Below are 25,995 nucleotides of genomic sequence, written 5' to 3' on the forward strand. Positions count from 1 at the left end.
TTGATGCTAATTAAACTTTTAATTAACGTTCAAGCTCAAAAAATTGAGAGGAACCGCTTTTTAAAGGAACCCATTTGGCAGCAATTTAGTTACAGACATGTTGATCAGCTATGCTTCCAAGTTTCAAACAGGTCCCACTCAATCCCACTCTTCCTCATCTCTAAAAGGGTGGTCCTCCCGTGGCGGCTCTTGAAACCTGATGTTTGCCAGCATTTCCCTCATCGCCACCATAAGGCGATTCACCTCCTGGTTAAGCTCCTGTCCAGCTCGAGCCACCTCTATGTCGCCCTCCTCCTGCCTTAGGCCACCCTTGACAAGGAAAGTGACAGACATCAAAACATAAATACCAAGAATGGGACATTTCTGACATTGATTGTCAGGTACCTTAATGGGTTTTAAGTATGGTCTGAGTGTATGATGTATGCAACTACTGCCTGTAATTGGGTGTGGCGGGGTCATCCATGTGGATTTTTTTCTAACAGTATATGTAGATTTGCATTTATAGAGAAGAGAAAAAAAGCTTGCAGTTTTAATGACATTTACTTTATCCAACTGTGATCCCTTCCTTTCCATAAGTGGATGATATAAATCAGAATTCATTCTACATGGCTGTTTAGATAAGCCTCAAGCCTTTCTGTTAACATTATACAGATACATCTGATTTTGTGAGAGAGTAGTTGATGCGTAAAAACTGAGCAAAAATAATCTCGTGGTGAATTGAGATATGAGTTGAATTCCTTCCCAGACCACGCATGTAACTTAAAACACTTGTATCTCAAACCATCTTTTCTCATTGAAATGAATGGAAATGCCATTAATCTGTTCCAGCCCCCCTCCCCCAGAAAAAAAATTTTGTAGTGTTTTTTTAATCAAGAAAATAGCACTATAATATTGTACTTTAAAAAACAAACATTATTAAATATAATCATACATGCAAATCAGTCACCTTCAGCGAAATTTGCCGTTTTGAACTCAAAATAGGCTATTTCCGTGAATGTATAAATCCGATGAGTTTTTCCTGGGGGGGGGTTCTGTCGCTGTCGTCATAGGCTGTTTTGTATTCCTTGAACGCTGGCAGCTAGATCCATTCCACACATCCACATACTGATGTAATTTCTGAATATTACACCGCGGCAGACTAATATGCGAGTACATCGGCCTGAGGTTCCACATGTGCACTCAGGACCTGCTTTGGATAAGTCACAGGAGTTGACAAGACCAGAAAAAATTCTTCTGCCGCGTCTGCTGTTAAGAAGTAACGGTACTTTTACTCAGTTACAATGATCTAAATTTCGCTCGCTACTTTTATTTATCAATTATTGCTTATTTAGCTACTATTTCGTGCGCGAGACTTCGACTTCCGCATTGGGCGCTGTTTGCTCCAATCCAATTTAAGTGCTAGTGACATTTAAGTTAAAAGTCTACGTCCAATCAAACAACACAAGAAAGTCACATGACTTCACACAACATGTTCCATTGGGCTTCCCGGACATAGGTATTAACAGTAGATAAGCCTGCCCGGCTGATCGTAATGGCTATGTGACCGACATCTTGGAAAGGTTGTCGTTACTATGAGGGCAACGGCGCACTACTCGTGTTTACATTTAGACGAACAAAAACAACAGCTTTCATGTATTGTAGTATTTGTCCGGCACTGTCTGCCCAAACGTGGATACTTACTTACTCACTTATAACTTGCGAAAACACCGTGCAGTAAATTGCAGATGTTTTGTTGTAGTTTTGGCTCTGTACGGATGCGCGAGCGCGCACAGACACACAGCCATATCAGAATTTGCACATACATATTTTATTTTAATTTTATTGATGTTCATGCTGTGGTTAACAAAAATCTGAAGTTACTATATACTCAGTACTTGTTTGACTGTGTACTTTTGACTCTTACTCAAGTAATTTTTTGGAGGACTATTTTTTACTTTTACTTGAGTCACATTATTGTCAAGTAACAGTACTCTTACTTGAGTATAATGTTTGGCTACTCAACCCACCTCTGGAGCGTACATCCTCTAATGCTAATCTTACGTTGAAGCAACATTTTTGCTCATCAGATCGGCCAGTGTCGTATATTTTCCACTGGTCTTTTGTATTTTCGCGTTGAGGTGCTGCGGGTTGTGGCCCTAGTTGTGGTCCCAGCGGAACCGCGAAGCACACGTAACATCGGCGGCAAGAGCTGATCCGCTAGTACATACAGAAACGTGCCTACAATTATCTAATTAGTTTCCGGATGTTAAATGTATTAAGCGATGGAGCGACGTTAGGAATTATGTCATAACACAGAATGAACTCACTTCAAATTCAGAAATGGCCAATAAAAATGGAAAAGTACTCTATTTAATCCTTTCCTGGAGGATGCATTTGGGATGAGCCTTTGAAGTTGGTAAGAGTGAAAAATGAAGTGAAACAGACTGATTATAGTCAGTTATTTTCCAGAATGAGATTGCTTAAAGAGGAGGATGCTATTCATGTGGCACAGCTTTAAGCAGACATCAGGTGCAGGTGGAGATGGGCCTGGCTCAAGTTGGTGGCCAAAACAAAAGATCAAAGAAATGAGACAAAATTCATTTTAATCTTAAATTTATACATCAGCATGTACTTGAGCGGTGTAAATAAATGTTTTTCTGCTTGAATAAAAAAATTTATTTTGCCTTTTTGTACGCTTCAGAGTCTTCCAGATTGCTTAATTTATGTTAAAATCAAAAAATTATGTGCGGGGGGCTGGGGGATTCCCCCCAGACCCTCCGACAACGTTTTTTTTTTTGGGGTCACCTTTTTCATGCCTTTGGTGTTAGCATGTCTGTATAATGTAAAGAAACGGTGTGTGCATCATCAGTCATTAAGAGTGAGCGGCTCCCGCTGGTGTGTGTGCCTTGGCCACTTGGGCGCAGTACAATATACCAATCCATTCTCATTACAGCTTATCCCCACTAGGGCCATGGGTGGGCTGGAGCCTAACCCAGCTGACTTTGGACAAGAGGCGGGATACACACTGAAATGGTTGCCAGCTAATCGCAGGGCACATCTAGACGAAAAACCATTCACACTCACGCTGAAACCTACGGACAATTTAGCGTCTTCAATCAACCTACCATTCATGTTTTTGGGATGTGGGAAGAAACCAGAGTACCCAGAAACAGGGAGAACATGCGGACTCCACACAAGAAGGCCAGAGCCCTGATTTGAACCCATAATGTGAGGCGGTTGTGCTAACCAGACACACAACTAAGCTCAGTAAGATGAAGTCATATTAGTCACTTTTCTCAGATTATAGAATCAGAATATTGTTGACATGTAATGCGCCACCATTTGTGTTCAAATAGCTGTTGCTTAAAGGTTTATTGCACCACGTCAGCGATGCTATTTGTTAGCCTGTTTATGGCCTTTCTGGTACCGTTTGTTAGCATTAAGCTAAACCGACTTCATTAAAGGAAAGTTATGGGATTGTTTTAAATACAAAACGGAATTTTTAGTTTTATGTTTGGTTTAACAGTAAACTTGGAGTCGCATTAAACAGCTTGAAGCCTCTTTTCACTCTACCGAACTGCTGCTTGTTGACAGGTGCAGTCTTTATGAAGTTTAAAAAAAATTAAAAATAAAATAAATTAAAACCGGGGCGCTTTTATTTTGCTGTGCATGTGTGTGGGCAGTACCAACAAGCAAGCGCAACGACTTGTGTCCTCAGTGTTCCCAACTTAATGGCACTGTCGCTATATTTAGTGACTTTTCCAACCCCTCTCGTGACAATGATCATGATAATGTAATTTGAATGATAATTTTGTTAACCATTTTGATTTCCTATTTATAACACAAAGTACAGATGACAGTACTGTAAAGTACTGCGTGGGTCTTTTTTTCCTACTCCCCAGTGCATAGTAACCATAATAGAGTCGTAGGTACAGCTTCTTGAAACATGACAATTTAATGCATGAAATCAGTGGTTCTCAAACCTTTACGCCAAGTACCACCCAAAAATGAGGCTTTATTCTAAAAAAAAATGCATTTCATATTATTGTAAACCACTTTAACACTATGCACAGTTAGAACATCAACACTGTACAGATTTCTTAGATTTTGAATAGCTTTACATTAATTCATGTCCCAATAGATATGGGATACAATACGTTTTTTTGACAATTCAATTCAATTTAAACTTACACAGACACTTATTTAGGTTCATTACCAGATAACTATTAACCCCTTATTGCTCAGTGACTGTTTTTTGTCATTGTCTTTATGTCTCAAAAGTGTTCTCTGTCAATTGGCTGTCTGTTGTCGTACTAGAGCGACTCCAGCTACCGGAGACAAATTCCTTGTGTGCTTTTTGGACATACTTGGCAAATAAAGATGATTCTGATTCTGATTAAAGCAACAAACCCGAAGGGTATCTGCTTTTACAAAATAAGATACAATAAAGAAATTAGCCTCACAGTTCCAATACATTTGGGTACAAGTTACATAAAAGTAGTCAAAAGGTCCCTAAAGTTCTGCAAAAGGAGACTCAATCATTAAACTCATAAATGTTTTTCAAAGAAAATTATAAGCAATAAAGCATCACTAGACCAAAACCTCTAACAACTTTACATTTCACCAATGTTTGTTTTTGTTTGGGCCTTTGGTAGGAAACAAAATATTTGTCATATGCCTCCTTTCATTTTTTTATTCACTTGTCATGAGGCTCATCATGAGCGTAGGAAAGAAATCCCCAATTTAGACCATTCTAGTTGTGCACCCAAGTTACTCCATTAGTGCATTATTTTGGCACAGCTTACTTTAAGTTTTTACAAGTGAAAGAATTTCCAACAACAATGGAAAAAAATAAACATTAAATGCAACTAAAACCTTGACTAAATAATAAATGTTTCCATGAAATATACCAGAGCATCCAAAAATGGTTTAGCGGACTAGTAAAAAGGCATAATTTGAAGCTTTTTGTGAATATGCTTTCTTTTAAACAGCACTAACATGATTTATTGAAAGCTCTTAAAAATTGACTTAAGTGCTTTTGCAACATTTACTCACTTCATTAGGTTAAAACAATTAAATAGATTTAACCAATCCACCATTTTATTATAACAACGCTTTGTTTTAATTTAAACTGTCAGAGAGATATGGATTTATCAGTTTATCATTGTGATCATCATACTAATGGATTTCTATATCATATACTGAGGGGAAAATGAAGTCGTTTGGACAAAGTACATATGGTACTCTTCACTGTATTTACATGTTTATTTTGTATTCCCTTTGATCAAAGTTGTAAAGTGTACAAAATGTACTGTACCTTTTCCATCCGTTCATTGAAGTAGCAGGTAGTACTGGTGATACAGTGATTAACATTGGAAATTAAGCTTTTTTGCCACAATCCAGTAGTTACTTACCTTGTCCCGGTCATACTTGCGTATTGACAAATTTCTATAGTCAAAATTAGGTTCTACGAGATACTACAAGGCACAATATGGGTGATGAAGACCACTGCTGGCGTTCATTTGTTGAGCAGATTTGTGTCAGATTTGACATAGTTCTCAGAAGCATTCGGTTAAGATCTGAGGCTAGGGCAAGCTAACATTAGCTTACTGTGTCCGTTGCGTTGTTAAAATCCATGGTTTCCATTTTGGAACAAAAGAGCAGATTTATTGCTGATGTTAGCCTTCTTCTTACTGTGGCCAACAACTGTTTCAAAATGGTATTATACTAAATTAAGTGGAACATAAGGTGGAATAAATACAGAAAAAAATACATCAATAATGACAGCAATCAGAAAGAACAAAAGAAGAATCACCTTTCAATATGATGCAGAACAATTCTACACCACTCCAGAGTACAAATACAATCATAAACATATTGCTGTCAAATTAATGTCTGGAGAAACTGTGCATTATTTTGGTAAAGGCAGGATTTCAAACGTGTGTGTTTTATGTCATTATATGTGCAGACTTACTTAAAATTGTGATCACTGGCTATGGATTCATTGTTTAACCAAAGGCATCGTGAATTTGAAAACCAATTCTGTGATGGATTTACCTGAAGGTTGAAGTTTGGCAGCAAGGAACGGAAAAACAGCGACAGTGTGCTCTCATTGGATGCTCCAACATGCTGCCTATGTGCACACAGAGAAAAAAAGCAAACTGAAGGCCTGACGAGCGTTGGTCACTAAACCAACGAGGGAAGATACTGTATGTATGTGCTATATTACCTCACTGGCCTGGTGTATGAAATCACAGAATCCACTGGTGGGAGAGGGTCAAATCCCATCACAGGCTGAGTGGTCACCTCCTGAAAGTGTAGAGCAAAGAAGCATGGTCAAAGTTGTCTCCTGCAGTGAAAGGCCTAATGCTCACCATAAAGTAGAGAAAGGCCAGTTGAACTCTAATGGCCGCATCAGAATAAATTATTATTAATTATTGCTTATTCGTTGATTCAGCTGATTGAAAAATTATTATGCATTACTAAACAACAACGCCAATGCAAAACATGTACGTGAGGTGCATGTACAGCAGGGATGTCAAACTAATTTTAATTTGCGGGCCATATTCACCCCAATTAGATCTCAAGCGGCCGGACCACAATATTTGTGGCTTAAAAATCCATAAATAACAGCTATTCAAAATTTTCCCCATTGTTTTAGTGCAAATAATTACAAGTACTTTCGGAAAATATTCACATTTATTCATTATGACCTTGTTACAAATTTTGTTGCAAATCATATGAGCAGTCGGAAATTTTTAACCAAATATTTTTTTAACAATATTATGAATCAGTGAGCATGCACCGTTCAGTTACCTGTATGCATCCTTTGTAATTGCATGCATCAAAATTTAAGTTGTGGCAGTGTATGGAGGAAAGACAAAGAAAAGGTTCCAATAAACCAACCTATTTTGAAGTGAAGCTTTTGACTGAAATTTTGTAATATTCAGTGTCTTAAAACATTTCTACTGGAGATATTTATTTTCAAAGAAGTGAAACAGTGTGAACATGGCACCCCATTTTATATTAGTGTGCTCCTGAAACTGAACCTAAAACCTGAAATGCCATTTAAGTGTTGTGGACAGAATTAGCAACAGAAGTTACTTTTATTGAAAAATAACATACGGGCCGGATTGGACCCCCTAATGGGCCGGTTCTGGCCTGCGGGCCGTACCTTTGACACCATGTTGTACAGTATTATTTTTGTCCGCCTCAGATTGCCATCCTCACGTTCTACACTGCAGTTACTGTGATTTTGAATGTGTGTGGCTTTAAAAGGCGGGCCTGGGCTGGTGAGTGGTGCTTGTGCCAGTGAATGAGAGTGTTGTTGGCTCAGGTTATCCTGTCTGCGTGTTGAGGGCATCAGTTGTGGCCATTGCAGCTTGTGTATGAATGTGCTTATTATGTGGTTATTCTGTTACGGTTTGTTCAATAGAGTGGCAGCTGTTTCGATCCTTGACCACTTGTGGGGGCATTACAATGCGTTGTAACTAGTGGTGGGGTAGGCTGTATTAAATTAGCTAACATCGATACCTTGTGTTGGGTATCGTAGACGTGCTGCTGCGGTACGATACTTAGTTTTGCTTTGCAGTTGACACATGCACCATTATTTTCTTTTGCGTTTAAAATAAATAAATCAAAAATAAGGATAACGATTCCAAACTTCTGGAATTCTCTGTCTTTTGCACATGCTTTCCTCCTGGATCGCCACCAACGCACCAACTAATTTCTGCACACAGTGGTGTGTGAGTCTCCAAGTAACGTTAGTCCATGTGGAAAAATGATCCCTGCGAAGTTTCAAGGTAGAGATTTTGCTTTGACTTTTTTGTAATCAAATGATTCCATTTATTCTATTTATCGTTTCAGCCCTATTATTGTTCAATGAATACTTCTATTGTTGTCAATCACTGTAACAGTCACATATACAACAAACTCAGCATCCCTCTTTGCCAATGTACGATTTTGATACAGCTCAATTGTATTTAATGCTTATGTAACTGATGAATGTATTCATTTCTTTGTATTTGTTGCTCCTCTATACAGCAAACTTTGTAATGTAAAATGTCAAGTGGGACAATAAGAATCGTACCTAATGCAGCTTTTCTAATTAAGAAACTGTGACACAAGATGCCATGGTTGGTGATGAATGTGCCACTATTGCCCCAGAATTGACATACTTTACTGTAATTCCTTTTTTTGTTTTTTTCCCCATGTTTTTTCCCCCAAATGTCTTCTTCGAATCATAATAGTTGAACGCCAAGGATGTTAAAGAGGCTTCAATGTTTTAACGGAGAGAAAGTATCAGTACGAATCTGCTAATGTCCAACACTTGTGGTTTTACAGTAGACAGTAGAGAAGACTTTGTAGCGGTTTTGAATGAAAGGCTGTGTATCTTACCAGAGGCAGACTGGACGTAGCTTCTTTGACTTCAGACAGCAGAACGTGGCGATGGATGTTCCGTGGAGCATTCTGGTATCTCTGCTTTCTCCTACAACAAAGAGATGACAGAAAAATGTCACAGCCCATTACAATAAACTGACTGTCTTGAAACTATTGTTTATACTTGAGATACAAACCGATAGTAATTCATTTCCAGACAATTTGTCCTAATTTTCATATTTTTCAAATTTTGTCGAGAGCATTACCGCTGGAAAATTTTTGAAGTATATTATTTATGATTTGATATATGATATATGTATTTATCAAGATGCAAGATGGCGCCTACCCGTGTGGTTGCCTCGGTTACGCGCTTCTCTAATACTGTTTTTGTTTTTGTGTTTTTCGTTCGTCTTTGGAGACATTACACGACTCACTTACACAAGGGAAGACTTGCTAAGCATCAAGGAGGCTACTGCGGACTTTCTTTCACCAACTCTCGCAAATCCGCTCAGTTTTTTTGACCGGCGAAGCGACCGCGGCCTTTGGCGCATGGAGGCGGAGGCGACACCACAGAGGGAAGCGAGCCGGCATCCAGGTGAAACTCCGCAAGAGAGGATAAAGGCTGGCGTTTCTGTCCATCCACTTCGCAAATCTACACTCCCTACCCAACAAAATGGATGAGCTTTATCTTCTGATAAAGACCAGTAAAGACTTCGGACGTTCCGCCGCCAGGTGTTTTATGGAGACTTGGCTTTGTGAGGCTGTGTACCTGATGGCGCCGTCATGCTTCCCGGCTTCCATCTTCACAGGGCAGACCGCGACATGGAATCATCGGGGAAAACAAAAGGCGGCGGGATATGCTTCTATATCAACGAAAAATGGTGTACGGACGTCACAGAGCTTTTGGAGTCGCTGTTTTTGAACTGTAAGCCATTCTACTCGCCTCGAGCGTTCCATCATTCATTCTGGCTGGTGTATACATTCTGCCTCAAGCGCACACGAACGCCGCACTGCTAATGCTCGCCAAACAAGTAAACAAAATTGAACAAAAAAACACTCGGACTCACCCCTCATTATTCTCAGGGACTTTAACAAAGCTAAACTCAACAACAAACTCCCTAAATACAAGCAGCACATTGACTGTCCTACAAGGGAAAATAACATTTTAGACCACTGCTATACTACGCTAAATAACGCATACCGTGCCAAACCTCGCGCAGCCCAGGGCTCGTCTGATCACTGCTTAATTCACTTAATACCGACATACAGGCAACTTAAATGCGTGAAGCCTACAGTGAAAACAGTGAAAAAGTGGACCAATGAAGCAAAGAGTTCCATCTTCTTCTTCTTCTTCTTCTATATCAGTTTTTGTGAAGATATGTGTGTACCAACAAAGTCATTTCCCACATTCAATAACAACAAGCCGTGGTTCACTGCCAAACTTAAGCAACTTCACCAAGCTAAGGAGTACGCATATCAAAGCGGGGATAGGGCCCTGTATAAATGCACTAGAAACCAGCTGACTAAAGAAATTAACATTGCAAAGAGGAACTATGCAGCAAAGTTGGAAAAGCAGTTTAGCGCTAACGACTCTAAATTAGTCTGGCATGAATTACAATCACTGACCAATTACAAGCGACGATCCCCCCCAAGCTGAGAACAATACCACACTAGCCAACGACTTGAATACCTTCTACTGCAGATTTCAAAAGGACACTTTCACACCCCACACCCACCCGGCCGCACCCGCGACCACAACCACACCTCTGACTTCTGCGTTGACCATCCACGAACAGGATGTGAGACACATCTTCAAACAACAAAAGATTAACAAAGCGGCAGGCCCAGACCATGTGTCCCCATCCTGCCTCAAAGTCTGCGCGGACCAGCTCGCTCCAGTCTTCACACAGATCAATAGATCTCTGGAACTGTGCGAAGTACCATCCTGTTTCAAACACTCCACCATCATCCCAGTCCCCAAGAAAACTACAATCTTAGGTCTGAATGACTAAAGGCCTGTCGCCCTGACATCTGTGGTCATGAAGTCATTTGAATGTCTCGTGCTGGACCACCTCAAGAGTATCACAGGTACCCTGCTGGACCCCCTGCAGTTTGCCTACCGAGTGAACAGGTCTGCGGATGATGCAGTCAACATGGGACTGCACTTCATCCTAGATCACCTCGACAGTGGAGGGACCTACGCGAGGATCCTGTTCGTGGACTTCAGCTCAGTGTTCAACACCATTATTCCTGAACTCCTTTCCTCCAAGCTTCTCCAGCTCAGCGTCTCGCCTGCCATCTGCCAGTGGATTTACAGCTTCCTGATGGGCAGGACACAGCAGGTGAGGCTGGGAGAGACCACCTCATCCACACGCAGCATCAGCACTGGGGCACCCCGAGGTTGTGTCCTCTCTCCGCTGCTCAGGATCTGAAGTGGGTGATCAACATCAACAACGTCCTCAAAAAGGCCCAGCAGAGGATGTACTTCCTGCAGCTTCTGAGAAAGTACGGCCTGCCACGGGAGCTGCTGAGGCAGTTCTACACAGCGGTCATCGAATCAGTCCTGTGTTCTTCCATCACAGTCTGGTTTGCTGCTGCTACAAAAAAGGACAAACTCCGACTGCAACGGACAATCAAAACTGCTGAAAGGATTGTCGGTACCCCCCTACCCACCCTTGAGGACTTGCACGCTGACAGAACTAAGACAAGAGCATGCAAAATCCTCTCTGACCCTCCACATCCCGGTCACCGGCTCTTCCGGCTCCTTCCCCCAGGTAGCCGCTACCGATCAATGCAAACTAGAACTAGCAGACATTCCAACAACTTCTTCCCTCTTGCAATCAACTTCTTAAACCCTCTTAAACAGGTAACTTACAATTCCATTGTAACATGCTGCCATTTTCTTTTGTCTGAGTTTGTTGTCACATTTCTGTCCAGCCAATTATATACTACTCGTGCACTAACTGTAGTAGTCTCGCCACGCTGCACTATTTGCATATCTGTTGTTGACCAATACTGGCCACTCATGCCAGAGTAGTATCTGCCCCATTTGCACACTGACTGACGAGTATCTGCAACATTTGCACAATCAACATTGTCCCAGATTATCGCACTACTCCATCCATCCATCTTCTACCGCTTATCCGAGGTCGGGTCGCGGGGGCAGTAGCTTTAGCAGGGACGCCCAGACTTCCCTGCCCCCAGCCACTTCATCCATCTCTTCCGGGGGGATCCCGAGGCGTTCCCAGGCCAGCCGAAGGATGTAGTCTCGCCAGTGTGTCCTAGGTTGTCCCCGGGGTCTCCTCCTGGTGGGACGTGCCTGGAAAACCTCACCTGGGAGGCGTCCGGGAGGCATCCGAATCAGATGCCCCAGCCACCTCATCTGGCTCCTCTCGATGTGAAGGAGCAACGGCTCTACTCTGAGATCCTCCCGGATGACCGAGCTTCTCACCCTATCTCTAAGGGAGAGCCCGGACACCCTGCGGAGGAAACTCATTTCGGCCATTTGTATCCGGGATCTCGTTCTTTCGGTCACGACCCACAGCTCGTGACCATAGGTGAGGGTAGGAACGTAGATCGACCGGTAAATCGAGAGCTTCGCGTTTCGGCTTAGTTCCTTCTTTACCACAACGGATCGATACAAAGTCCGCATCACTGCGGACGCTCCACCGATCCGCCTGTCGATCTCCCGTTCCGTTCTTCCCTCACTCGTGAACAAGACCCCAAGATACTTGAACTCCTCCACTTGGGCCAGGATCTCACCCCCGACCTGGAGAGGGCACGCCACCCTTTTCCGACTGAGGACCATGGTCTCAGATTTGGAGATGCTGATTCTCATCCCTACACTACTACTACACTACTCGTCACTCTAAACTGCATACACTCCTTGAAGTCTCGGCGCCCTTTGCACAATGGTTACTGCACCGGACTATTGCGAGATTTGTCATTCGAACTGCTCTAAGTGCTAGAGGACTCTGTATCTTTTTGCACAATTGTCAAAATAAATAAATAAATATTCATTGTACCGGCATTACCAGATAACTAGCAACCCTTTATTGTTCAGTGACTGTTTTTCTCAATGTCTTTATGTCTCAAAAGTGTTCTGTCAATTGACTGTCTGTTGTCGTCCTTGAGCGGCTCCAACTACCGGAGACAAATTCCTTGTGTTTTTTGGACGTACTTGGCAAATAAAGATGATTCTGATTCGGATTTAATAGGATAAAAGGAATTCTACATACTGTGCAATTGCACAACAACTTACTCGATCATCGTTAATACATTAAGACTTCAATATTTATTTTAATGTATTCATTGCATCAACCTTGTAATGGTGGACACAGTTGCATCCTGCAGAGATTTTATCGCTTTTTAATTTATACATGCTTCCTCGTGGGGACGTCTTCAGCTACCACAGTTATGCAGATGACACACAGTTGTACATTGCTGTGTCTCCTGATGACACAGGGCCACTTGATACTGTTCTTTAATGTATTTTCAATATTAAGTCATGGATGGCAGTAAATTTCCTACAACTTAACAAGGACAAAGTAGAGGTTTCAGTTATCGGTCCTGAAGGCAGGAGAGAGAAACTGTTACCAAAACTACACGATTTTAAACACTCACAATGTGTTAAAAACTGGGTGTTATTTTTGACTCTGAGCTTACTTGTATTCTACATATCAAGAATGTAACTATGATAAGTTTTTACCATCGTAAGAATATAGCCAGAGTCCGCCTGTTTCTCTGTCAGGCTGAGACGGAGGTGCTGATGCATGCTTTTATCTCCTGTCGTTTAGACTACGGCAATGCCCTGTTCTCTGGTCTTCCAAAAAAGACTACTCCATCTGCTCATTTGCTGACGAAGACCAGAGGGCGGGAGCACATTACACCGGTTAGATGATCACTGCATTGGCTCCCCGTTTGTTTCAGGATTTATTTTAAGGTTCTTTTATTAGTTTTAAGGTTCTTTTATTAGTCTTAATGCTCTTGGGCCATCATATCTATCTGATATGTTTTTATCTTATCAACCCTCACGGCTACGGAGGTCCTCTGGCAGTGGCCCTTTAATCATTCCAAAAACTAGAACAAAAACCCACAGAGGCTGTATTGAGCCATTATGGCCTGCGCCTCTGGAACAGTCTGCCAGAGGGCATCAGGAATACAGAGAGCGACTGTTGATGTTTTCAAAAGAAGGCTCAAGACTCACATGTTTGGTTTAGTTTTAACTGATTTACTCATTTGTATTTTACCCATTTAGTCATTTACCTATTTATTCATTACTTATTTTACTCATTTATTCATTTTTATCGCATTTTATTTTATCTCAAATTGTCCTTTATAGTATCTCTTATGGCACTTTAGTTTTTTTTTTTTTTTTTTTTGCCCTGTTCTATTATTTTTCACTCTTTCCAAGTTCTACTTCAGTGTCTCCTCATGGGCGCCTCTACGCCGGGAGGTTTGTTTGGTCTGCCCGCGAGATGTCATCCTGCAGCCTCCAGGGGCCATGAGGGCTAGGGGTTTTCGCACAACGTTAGGTGTCCTACCGAGTCTATGCCGGTCGTGGTGTGTTCTGTGGTGGCATCCTCTGGAGTTGCGAGCTGTGGCACCTCTTGGTGTGGATGGCTCCCACTGGTTGTCTGGTTCCTCAGTGCGCCTTGTCATGTCTCTGTGCTATCTCTATATTGTTTGTCAATATATGTGTTGTGTTTAGGTAGTGTATTTGTGTTTGTATAGGTGTGTCTGCATTTATCTGTGGGGATGGGGGAGGTTCATCTTGCTATTTTAACTGTCTGTTTTTATCTCAGTGAAGTACTTTGGGTTGCAATTCCTTATGTATAAAAAGTTTTATATAAATAAAATTTGACTGATAGTCAAAGATATGTATATGAATTAATGAGCCTTTACTGATTTTGTTTTCAGCCATAGTAAAGAAACCAAGTCTACCAACTCATGTTAATCAGATCTCAAGTCAAAATTAAAACTCATCCCTCTATTTTTCAAAAAAACAAATAACACTGCTGATAGAATGGATTGGATAGTTTATGCACGGCCAATAGATTAGGTTACTATTTGTGCAATGGACAAATGTCTTCTCTTGGATACTGTTTTTGTATTTCGTGTATCCACCAACGCCACTGAAATGATGTAAGTTTCCTCATTGTGGAACTAATTATCTCATATTATGTATATTTGTTAATAATAACATACTTTTGAGCTTACGGTGTCCTGTATCGCTGTGTAGTATTTTCTCTCCAGACACATTAATTTGCCTGCTATTATGCGATTCAAAGTTGGTTACTCTCTTCTGAACCGGGTCCTCAGAACTGTGAGGCAGATGTGCTAACCTACCGTGCCGCCAAGCGCTCTATAAATAAATGTTTTATTATTATTACTTTTTTGTGTCTGTGCTTCTATGTAATCATGAAATGGGAGAAATTGGAACATTCAACGTGGAATTTTGGGAAAGAATCACATGGATAGATGGATACTTTAGCTTGTATTGAACGAAAACTTCTGTCAGATGAGCAGCCCAGCTTTGATCTCACTTGTTCTGGCAGTCCTCCACCAGTGGGTCATTTGCATCAATTCGACACAGCACCTCCCTCACACTCTCTTCCAACCAAAGCATAACTGCTGCTTCCCTCCAAAGGCTGTGCATCCTCCCCACGTACAGAGCAGTCAGTTCAGCCAAGGCTGGCAGCTGTCTAGAGAGACCAAATGTTGATGTCACAAAGGGTTGATGGATGAGATTAAGGGTTGGCAAAAATGAGATAGATAGACAAAGAAGTTTACATTACCCAATCTGACTGCTCGGACCAAAGAAGGCATGTGAGGTGACGGTGGCATCTGGCTGCACAGTGCATAGATCCAGTAAAGGCATCAAGACTGCAGAAAAACATTCAGATTCATGACACTGACATTCCCCCAGGGCTGATTTCGTCATTCGTTGCGATGCAATGACTTCATTGTTTGTTTTCCTGGGATAAAAATTAAGTATTTATGGAACCCTGTTTCTGCCAGTAGAAAAAAAGGAAACTGGCAGAAATGGGGCAATTCACTTTTAACCACATTTTGTCATGTACAATTACATAACACCTTTATAAAACACCCTATACATTCCAGTGGAGTGCAAAAACGGCTACATACAACCCAATCTTTTGTTTGACTTTATTGTTAACCAGTCAACAAACATTGCATAAATTATTTTGTATTAAACAAACACATACCGGTACATACAGTACATTTAAATGAAATACATTTCAACAAGCTAACCCAGACAAAGTGAACTGACCAGCAGGGACTGAAGTGGGCTGTTTCCCATTCTTTTGCCTCCAAGCCCCCAATTAATCAAAAGTGACCAAGTAACCCAAAAATGATTATGATATCTCTTTATTATGACTTAGTAGTGTTTTATAATTATGACTAACTTATCATTTTTTACACCCATGCTTCTGTATAGTGGCATGGAGTTGTTTAGATGTTATATAATACCGAAGTATCAATTCTGATTTGGCGGTATACAACAGCACAATTTAATAATGATTCTATAAAGAATCACGACGAACAGGTGATAAATAGTACTCAAAAGTCGTTCCCTTATGCGCACAAGCCAAAGAACTGCATTTGGACACTGTACTATGTAGAACCTTTATTTTATTAGGGTGTAGGTCAACCACAATAACAAATTTTGGACCGTGTAGATGATGTGCTCCATGTAAATCTAAAAGTGAGATTTATGAAGAGGGTATTGTGTACTTGTGCCTGACAAAATGTGGTACATAATGTGTGACGTCCCATCACCGCGAGTAAAAAAAATATACAGTATATACAGCGCTCACCTACTATCCGGGAATAGCAAATATTTGTGAATAACTGATGACCATTATAATTTCCATGAGAAAAAATAATTAAAAAATAAATAAATTAAAAAGAAAAATTTAAATCACCCTTTCCCCCAAAAAAAGAAACGTGACTAAGCGGGAAATACCACCAATAAACGGTTTGTACAAAAAACAGGGGTTGGTTCACCCCCAAAATAATAAGAATAAAATAAAATAAAAATCGCGAATAGGTGAATTCGTGGATGCCGAACTGCAAATATGAGGAGGTCCACCGTATTGTTTATTATTTTTTGACTAGTGGAAATGGCCTTCTATAAGTATTTCACAAATTACTGTTCTGCCATTCTAGATTTGATGCATGTTGTTTTTTGAATTTGAACTGAGATGGCACTGCCATTGGGAAGGTTAAAAAAGAGATTTTTTAGAAAATATTTTTTTCCCTACACGCTTGCATTATTGTGAATGCTTGTCTCAGTATGAAGAGGTCTGACAGTGGTAGATTTCTGACCTGCAGGAAACATGATGAGCGCATCCTGTAGCATTTGGTCAGCTTTGTGTTTTGCTTGATCACTTTCTTCAGGCTTGATTTCTTCCTGCTGACTGAGATGGAAATGGCAGAGTGCGGTGGAGAATGCAAAGTTTGGCAGCTGGGACAGATTTCTGTGCTCCTGAGATTCAGACAAACAATTTATGACTAGCACTGAGCACTTGACCATGTAAAATGAAATATACAGCTAATATGCGGAACGTGAAGCACAATTTACCTCCCAGTCCTCATAAAGCTGAAGGAGAGGGTCGTACTGTCTGGAACGTAGCATCAGGAAATCAATGAGCAGCAGCATGCACAGCGGGTCAGAGTCTGGGTCCAAACTATGTACAAAGGGGTAGGGGGACACTTGGGTCAGAAATCCGACATCTTTAAATGCATCCGCTAAGCCAGTTGACAGCAAAGTCCTCAAAATGTCCAGCTATTTCGAAGACTATATTCAGTTGATAAAGTTGAATTGTGAAGTTAAAATATTCTACATATCCAATGTGTGTCAACTTACAGTGGACCCCCGCTATTCGATGTGGACTGCGAATATTGAATTTCCGCAAATAATTGACACGCTTCTAAAAGTGATATACAGACACAGATATAACACAAGCTATGATCCCAAAACACTTCAACGAGATTTCAAAGGCTTACAAACGTCTTTAGACAACAGTAAGGTTTACAGCTAAGCACGCACATACACAATGTACAGTACATACGGTGCTCTGATAAAGTATTGCCCCCTTCAAATTCTTATATTTTTGCATTGTTTCCCTACTGTAATGTTTAAGATCATCAAACAAATATAAATATCAGACATATAACCCAGGTAAAATTATGTTTTTAAATGGTGATTTCATTTATTAAGAAAAAAAATTTAAATTTAATTTCCATTGTTTAGACAAATGTATTTTTTCTGCGAAGAGAAAGAACAGGTCAGGTTGGGGAATTTATTTAAGATTTCCAGAACCGATCAGCTGTTTTTAGAAATGTCACACCAGGAAGCAGTGACAGCTCTGACAAGGGTGGAATGACAGCCAAAACTGACAGGAAGGTAAGACAATTTCTCCACCGAAAAAAATTATTTGCCTGAAAAACAATAAATGTAAAAATCCTATTGAAAAAAAAAAAGATGAACGCTTAAGACCTAGGGTTTAGCAATGTTCCGCTGAGCTGTTGTTACAGATTCCACTGGTTTTTATGTTGTGTTTAGTCCTAGTTTGGCAAAGGTATCATGAGCCAAAGCAGACACGGGCAGTGCCATGTACAGTACTCCTGCTGACTGTAAATCACAAATCTAACACAGATGCTGTAAACGTTTTGATTGGATGAGCGAGAGTGCGCCTTCTGCTGCAGTAGTTTGGTTGAGTGGACAACTAGTTTGATGGGTTATTTTGGTGTGGTTATGACAGACAGTAACCATTCATTGTCTCATTAAAGAAACGGTAGAATAAATATCTTAAATACTGTAGACAGTAATTAACCATGAAAATAACTGACATTTCTGCCATGTTGCAGAAAATTGCTAAAAGGCAAGTCTTTTCACGAATAACCAAGGATAGAATCCCCCCACAAAAAATCCACAAATAAGTGACTTTGCAAAGGCAGAACCACGAATATGCGGTAGTCCATATACTGTTTCTCTTCTGCTATACCAAATTGAATGAAAACAATTATAAATTTTCATGAATTCACCCTTGTGCAAATTAAGGAATGAATATAATTGCAGTTATTTGGCAACTAACACAGCCTATTATCTTTGGTCTTATCAAACTTTTTGATGGGATTGTGTGACAACTCACTACACAGAATTAAACTTACAAACCCTTATCATGCGATCAACAAATTCTATTATTTGAGTAAGTAAAAGTGATTCTTGTTTATCTAAAAGGAAATAAACAAACAGTGCTCCTTTAAAATGTTTGACATCTTATGAACCTTTTTTTTTTATTTTATTTGAAAACTTGTACTCTTCTACTCCTACCTCAGGATCAATTTGCAGTACTCCAAAGCTGTCCGGGGGCATCCTCTCTTCTCAAGGAACATCATGTGCTTGAAAAGAGCCAAATAAAAAGCCCTGAAAGCAGATTATTATGTCACTGAACGTCTTTGTTTTTAAATCGTAATACGTCACCAATTATTCATTATTTTATGATTTAAAATTAAAGTTTCTGTTCAGACACCGAAAGTGTACAAGTCATTTACACTGAGCGACAGCAAACGTCCATCTAACCTGTTTTCTGGTCTGAGATAATCCAGTCTGCAAGTCCCAGACGTCAGACTCCATACGGGGTGAAACGCACACTCAAAACTGTACAAGGCCCTCTCTGGAACAACAACAAAAATAATTAAAATAAATAATTTGTGCACACATTTTTGTATTATGTTCATGTATCATCTGGTTTAATAATATCATTTTGTTATAAAAAAAATACATTGGTTATGTGCATTATTAGTAGGGATGCTCACCAGAGCCAGGTCAGCTTTTCTTTATTTAAATATGCACTTAGGACTGGGCAAAATAACTAATAACCATCAAATATATAAAATATAAGAATTACAAAAAAATAAAATAAAAAAAATTATATGTAAAAAAAAAAAAAAAAAAAATCTGATAAGCCGACTACAAAATTAGCTCGACACAAAATTTCTGTCTTGAAGCTCTGTCGGAAGCATGTTTTCGCCGCTGTCCGTGTTTTCCACAGGGACATTTCTTGCAGACACGCAGTGTTGAAATAATGGATGCTCAGAAGACTACCCAAAACGACAGGATGTCGACAGTGAGGGATCATCATTTTAAATTAAAAAAGGGCAAAAATAAAGTCCTCTGCAATCACTGCAAAGTGGACCTGGCATACCACAGCAGCATTTCTACCATGATCCAACACCTAAACAGAAAACACCCACATGCAGACTACAGCTCGACGAGCAGTGCCGCCTCATACGCAAGGAAACATTTTTTGTTTTTAAAAATTATTACATGAATTAATTATTAATTATTACATTTTAATATACCCTACCATTGCAAGTTAGAATGCACGGTATGATGTGTGTAGACTAGATAATGTTAAGATCATGCCGCTGCTTGTATGAATCCTTCAAAGATCAACACTGAATGAATCCTTCAAGGATTCACATTTGGGACACTGCAGCGTATTCACTTTGTAATGACGCTGTGTGCGCGCGTGTAAGTTTTTTTTTTTACATTAAAAAAAGCTAATGCTGCTGCTACTCCTCCACTTCCTGCTCCTCCTACTTTAATACTTTAACGATATCTGACCACAATCTCCAACAATGCTTTGCAGCGGCATGTTTCATGTACATATTTTTTGTGCGCGTTGGCATTTTGTATTGAAAAAGTAATTTTTTTTTAACTCTACAGCCAGGGAAGAGACTTGACAAAACATTATTTTGTCTGTTTATTTTTTGTCAAAGGAGGAAAAAAAACCTAGTCCATTAAAACACAGCACATAAGATAATTATCAGAATTAGCACCATATTTTCACCCTCAAAGTTAACAGGATGTTTATTTTTCAGCAGATTTGATTTTAAAAATGGCTTCCTGATAGTAGTAGGTAGTTACAAGCCACAAGTCTCCTATTTTAGTTGTCTCAGCTTGTAAGGATAAGTAGTAAACCAAATTGTTTCCACTAGGTTCACATGTAGTTGTGTTAAAATAATTGTGGTCTAATAACATAAAGACTACGTACCTAAGTAAGTGATACAGGGAAGCTATGGCATGACAGAGAGGCTATTCCACTGATTAAATTAGACCAAAGCAAGTGATTATTTTAGGGTTGAATTACTTCATATTTTTTGCTTGAAATTAAGCTAATGAGCGGAGAGCGCCGACATCTACGGAAAAGGGAGAGGCACATTTGGGACTAAAGTAAGTTGAAATGCAAGGGTGAAGGACATCGTTCTTCATTTAAGTTAAACATCCTCACCAATAAGGTCCCTGGCCATCTCCTGATCATCTTGTATACGGCAGACGTCAGAGAGTTGTAGCAAAGAGTCAATGTGGTAGGGGTTCAGCTGCAGCAGAGCCTAAGAAGAGACATCAACAAATGATATATACACTGTACAAATGTTACTGTATGAGTGTATTTTTAATCACCACTCTATCAATATGCATTACAGTTGTAGCATCATGTGTCAAGAATTTTGTCCACAACATATGATTTATTTATAATGTACAATTATCCCCACACTAACATGCAGATCTTAGAGTAATATAATTTTCCAAGTTTTAAAATTGGTTTAAGGCAAAGCTAATAATGCTCACTTGAATGTTATGAGATTTTTGGGGGATACTTAATGTCAGGGGTTATCAATTAAAGGCCTTTTCACTTGAATTATTATACCTTAAAACAGTGAATGGAATACAATTTAAAACCAAATCATTCCGTTAAAGGAATAAAAAAGGGGTTTACATCCAAAAACCGATCTAGATTTTGATACTCAGCAGAATCATCTCTAATTGAACAATTTGAAGAATGATTCCACCATGAAAAAATTATTATTATTTGCAAATTTCACACAACACCGGTAATTTTGTGTGTTATTGCATTATTCACTGAAGAGCACAGCATAGTAATGCACTATTACCACAATGGTGTTTGGGTCCATGGACTCGACAGCATCCAGGAACTTGAACTGTACTTGTTGATAGTCGCGACTATGCTCAAAAGTGAAGTACTGAATGCCATCTTTTGACTCAAGTAAGGTCATTGAGATTCCTGAAAAGATGTCATATCAGATTAATACAGATGTATAAACTGCAGTCAAGTTAATATAGATGTACAGTAATTTCTATAATGTGCATTTCCCCCCCCAAAAAATTGTCAAGTCAGTAGTGCGCATTATACATAGGTATAGGGGAAAACAGGAAAAAAAACCTCTCACATTTTATAAATGTAAGCCGCCATCTAGAAGTTATGAAAAAGCTGTACACTTTCATTCCAATATGCCACCGCCACCTAGAGGTTATGAGAAAGGTGTACACGTTCATTATAATATGCCAATGCCACCTAGAGGTTATGAAAAAGGTGTAGCCCACACTTTCCTTCCAATATGACAGGGGTAGGTATGACTGGATATATGTACAGTTGTGCTCATAAGTTTACATACCATCCATCCATCCATTTTCTGAGCCACATCTCCTCACTAGGGTTGCAGGAGTGCTGGAGCCAACCCCAGCTATCATCGGGCAGGAGGTGGGGTACACCCTGAACTGGTTGCCAGCCAATCGCAGGGCACATATAAACAAACCATCATTCGCACTCACATTCACACCTACGGGCAATTTAGAGTCTTCAATTAACCTACCATGCATGTTTTTTTTTGTTTTTTTTGGGATGTGGGAGGAAACCGGAGTGCCCGGAGAAAACCCACGCAGGCACGGGGAGAACATGCAAACTTCACACTGGCGAGCCGGGGATTGAACCCCGGACCTCAGTACTGTGAGGCAGAAGCTCTAACCAGTCGTCCGCCCAAGTTTACATACCCTGGCAGAATTTGTGAAATATTTATTTATTTATTTAATTTTTTTGGGAACAACATTTATGGTTATGTTTTGTTTAATGATAATGCTTTTCTGAAATGCTTGACAGTTCGAATACCATTAAAATAAAATTAAACGTTTCGCCTGGCCCTTCATGTTTTCTTTAAAGAATTGTACTCATCTTACAAATTCGTCCTGGGTAATCAAATATATGAGCACAACTGTGTGTTTTCTTATTTACTAAATAAAAGTAGGGCTGTGAATTTCAAAATAAGACCAAGTAAATTAAAACAGCAAGTATTATATGTTAAAATGTGTGCTTAATTTCAGAGTTATTTGTAAAAATTAACAAAATAGAGATAATACTTCATGTTTTGATCATATGGGTAGAAGCAAAAGCATGCATTGCAAAAATGCATTATACATCGGACCTATGTATAATGCATTATTACAATGCATTTTTACCCCCTATGTCATAGGTAGAAGGGTTTTCCAGAATTTTGAGGTTAATTTTGGGGGTGCGTATTATACATGGATGCGCATTCATACACAGGAACCTACGGTAATACTATTGATATAAGCCCTACAGTACATATACTACAAAAAGGTACATTCTACTGAGCAAAATTGTTTGGCTAAAGCATAGAACATTTAAATACAATGAATAAGTTCAACGTATCTAAGTACTGATTAGAAAGTTTGAAGCTTGTTTGTCATATTTTCATTTTAAATTAGTTACAGTCAAAATAATACTTTTGCAACTTTTTGTGACATAAATCTAGTGCAGTCTTTGTAATAGTAAGGAGAAACTTTATTTACACAGATTAATAAGATAAAGCTAGCACAACCTGGGCGGCTGAATCGAGGCCAACTTTCCTTGGGGCTGGTCATCCACGTGTTCCGATGAAACTGTCTATTGCGTTGTCGCGGTCTGGAAAAAGATGATGACAGGGATGACGACAGATGATGCCACACAGCTCCCCAAATTCCCACCAATCCATGCATACCTTTGATCCCCCAAAACTGCTCGACTCCCAAAATATTTCTTCAGCTCCGTCTCTGGGTTCAGATTCCTGGACATGCATTCACGGAGGAACAATTAGTGGAGAATAGCCTGTCTTTTCTCGTTTGTTTTTTAAGAAGTAAGAAGCAGTCTGATACCAATAATAATGTTCCTAGTAATCACTATTTACAATTATGTATCAAAGAATACATTCTTCCCATTTACGGAGTGTCCCTGAAAGCACCTCGCGCATTTAAACATGAATGGCTGGTGCACTGAATCGGTTCCCAAATACAGCGTTTCTCTCCTGACATATGGAGGTTCGTATATAGTTAATTCAGATTCCCCCCCCCCCTGGAAGTCCCTAACAAAACCTGGTACTCTTGAATGAAAATAAACGTTCGTTTGAAAACCGTTCACAGACACCAGAAAGGAGGCCTTCTCAAAATACCTTCATCAGGCAGAAATGAACAAATCTTAGTTCACGTTTGCCCAAAATATGAACGGGTTTATGAACTTTTGTTCATTGGACTTGTTCAGGTACAACACTGAAATCTAAATATAAATCTAAAATGTGTCATGTCCCTCTCATGGAGATGAACAAGATACTCAAAATATACTATAATACTAAGTACTATCATCATAGTAAGCATACACATGGTTAAATGAATACCCCTCTAAACACAGTATTATCCTCTTTGTAAAGGAGATGAATAATGTCTAACTGGGATCTGAGCCGATGAACATGGTCGATCTTTATAAAAAAGATGCTGGTTTGCTCACCTATGCTCCACATGTAGAACAAGTCTTCTGTCACAGCCTCCACAGTCATTTTGCAAAGTCAAACCATTGGACTGCTCCATGTTTTCTAGCAATAAATCAATGTTGTCATCTAGTGCTCGTGCTTCCTGATAGCAGACAGAAATGAACATAAAATACTTTAGGGGGGGTTTCTGTTTTAAGAAAATCCAATTCATATTTGGTTTAAAGGAGAGACATTTTAAAAAGTTCATGTTTACCTGTACATTTTCAGATTTAACTTTTGTCTTCTTTTTCTTCTTCTTTTTGTTAACACTAGACAAAGGCTGTAAATAAACAACAAACATGAGAATAATTAGATTTTTAAAAAAAACAATTAGACCCCACCCACCCATCTTGCCAATTACCTCATTTGGCCTTTGAATGCTGTTTGCTTTGCTGTCAATGTTTCCTGTGTCACTTGTTTTGTTTATATCGAGTTTCTCTAGGTCTTCATCGGCAGAGACTTTTTCTGCATCACTTATCTGGTAAATAATTGAAGTGAAACACTCGTTTAAACCAGTAGTTATTTTATTGCTTTGCCAAACGGCCAAATATACAATTACATTTAAGTTTGTGTTTAACTGTGAAAATAACTACAATATTCCATATTAAGAATCGCAGAGCTGCACTGAGGCTAAATAACTAGTAGTTAGCAGTCTTGCCATTAGTTTATGAGGTGTGTCAGAAATGTTCCAGGACTGGTGGCACAAATGATATATTTAAGACCAAAACTAGAAACTAAAAGTTCTCCCCTTGGAAGTAATCCTCCTGGAGTTTAACACACATTCCCAGCCTGCTCTATCACACCTTAATGCACTGTAGGAGTCTTCATGTTGTCTGTGGCTTCAAAACAGATCCCCATGATTACTTCCTTGAGCTTAAGAAAGAGGGGAAGAACTATAACACGAAGACAGATCGATTGAGTAGGGACTTTGCTCCAGCCAGGAAGTGACCGACGCTCAAGGCATTATGAGCAGTTGTGTTGTCATGGTGACGCAGTCACGACTTACCCTGCCACAACTCTCGCCTCTTCTCGCGCACTGAACGAAGCAAACGCAGCAGGACCTCTTTGCTGACGTTTGGTCCACATTGAAGGGGAAAACTCGTAGTTTAGGTCAATCAGTCCTGAAATTTTTCCGCCACACCTCGTATTCTTTGAGCTTGATAGGTAACGTGCTAGTGTACCAAGTGGTTAGCGGTCTCATTGTGGATCCTTAATAATAACTGTTGATTTCAAGCGTTTTGTTTTTCCAAATTAAATGTGTGGCTAATACCACTAGCTAGCACACTGCTAACATGTTAGATGTCCTGGCGTACGTGCAGTCCGAGCAACGTGTAGACGAGCTCTAATATAGCCATACCATTTCTAAAATGGCACAGATGTCTTTACGATCCTTGTTTTTCTTTGACTTTCGATGTGACGGTGGGCTGACACTGGCCGTGTCCAACTGCTCTTCCTCGGGTTCAGCCAGCTCATCGGGGTTATGTGGCAAAGTTAGCTCCTCCACGACAACCGCCTCCTGACCCCGCTGTTTGCCTTTCAGCCTCCGCAAAGCTCTGCTAGACATTTTACACGGCTCACGTATGCACTAATGCCAACATATATATATATATATATATATTGGCGACTAAAATAGGTTTACGTGAGCACACAGACAAAATATGTGGCGCGCACAGCCATAGTTTTGGAGTTTCTGCTTCGTGATTTCGTTATTTGGCAGTCTCAAGCGTTTAGTCGCACTCTAGTGCCCTCAAAAGGACGAGAGAGGAAATTCACCATCAACAAAAAAAAAGTATATATATATATATATATATATATGCGTGTGCGTGTGTGGTGCCCTAAGTCAACAGGAGGTGGCAGCAGTAGCTTTAAATCAATCAGGTTTATCAAGCTACCAACATTTATAGCGATACTAAATTAGCTATACTAAAGAATATTAATTTAGACTGTGCA

General features: G+C 39.8%; 1 protein-coding gene across 1 annotated transcript; it reads right to left on the reverse strand.

The window, feature by feature from the left end:
* tcf25 (transcription factor 25 (basic helix-loop-helix)) lies at nucleotides 1-25,760 on the reverse strand. The gene is made up of 18 exons (XM_061766100.1): nucleotides 25,403-25,760; nucleotides 24,407-24,523; nucleotides 24,260-24,325; nucleotides 24,024-24,148; nucleotides 23,245-23,310; nucleotides 23,086-23,168; nucleotides 21,343-21,473; nucleotides 20,682-20,781; nucleotides 18,968-19,061; nucleotides 18,719-18,811; nucleotides 16,964-17,069; nucleotides 16,708-16,867; nucleotides 15,156-15,243; nucleotides 14,904-15,062; nucleotides 8,377-8,467; nucleotides 6,209-6,288; nucleotides 6,037-6,112; nucleotides 1-309 (listed from the first exon to the last, which is right to left on the reverse strand). The coding sequence occupies exons 1-18, from the start codon at nucleotides 25,607-25,609 to the stop codon at nucleotides 139-141; spliced, it is 2,013 nt and encodes a 670-aa protein (XP_061622084.1). The 5' UTR covers nucleotides 25,610-25,760; the 3' UTR covers nucleotides 1-138.
* Nucleotides 25,761-25,995: the final 235 nt, after the last annotated feature.

The sequence above is a fragment of the Phyllopteryx taeniolatus genome, chromosome 2 (assembly GCF_024500385.1).
Source record: "Phyllopteryx taeniolatus isolate TA_2022b chromosome 2, UOR_Ptae_1.2, whole genome shotgun sequence".
Classification (NCBI taxonomy): Eukaryota; Metazoa; Chordata; class Actinopteri; order Syngnathiformes; family Syngnathidae; genus Phyllopteryx; species Phyllopteryx taeniolatus.

Excerpts from the sequence above, each read along its gene's own strand:
- tcf25 (XM_061766100.1), bottom strand. The coding sequence starts at position 25,609 with ATGTCTAGCAGAGCTTTGCGGAGGCTGAAAGGCAAACAGCGGGGTCAG. Across the intron at positions 16,868-16,963 it reads AGCTTTATGAGGACTGGGAG|GAGCACAGAAATCTGTCCCA; the intron begins GTAAATTGTGCT and ends TCTGAATCTCAG. Across the intron at positions 8,468-14,903 it reads GTGGAGGACTGCCAGAACAA|GAGAAAGCAGAGATACCAGA; the intron begins GTGAGATCAAAG and ends TCTTTGTTGTAG.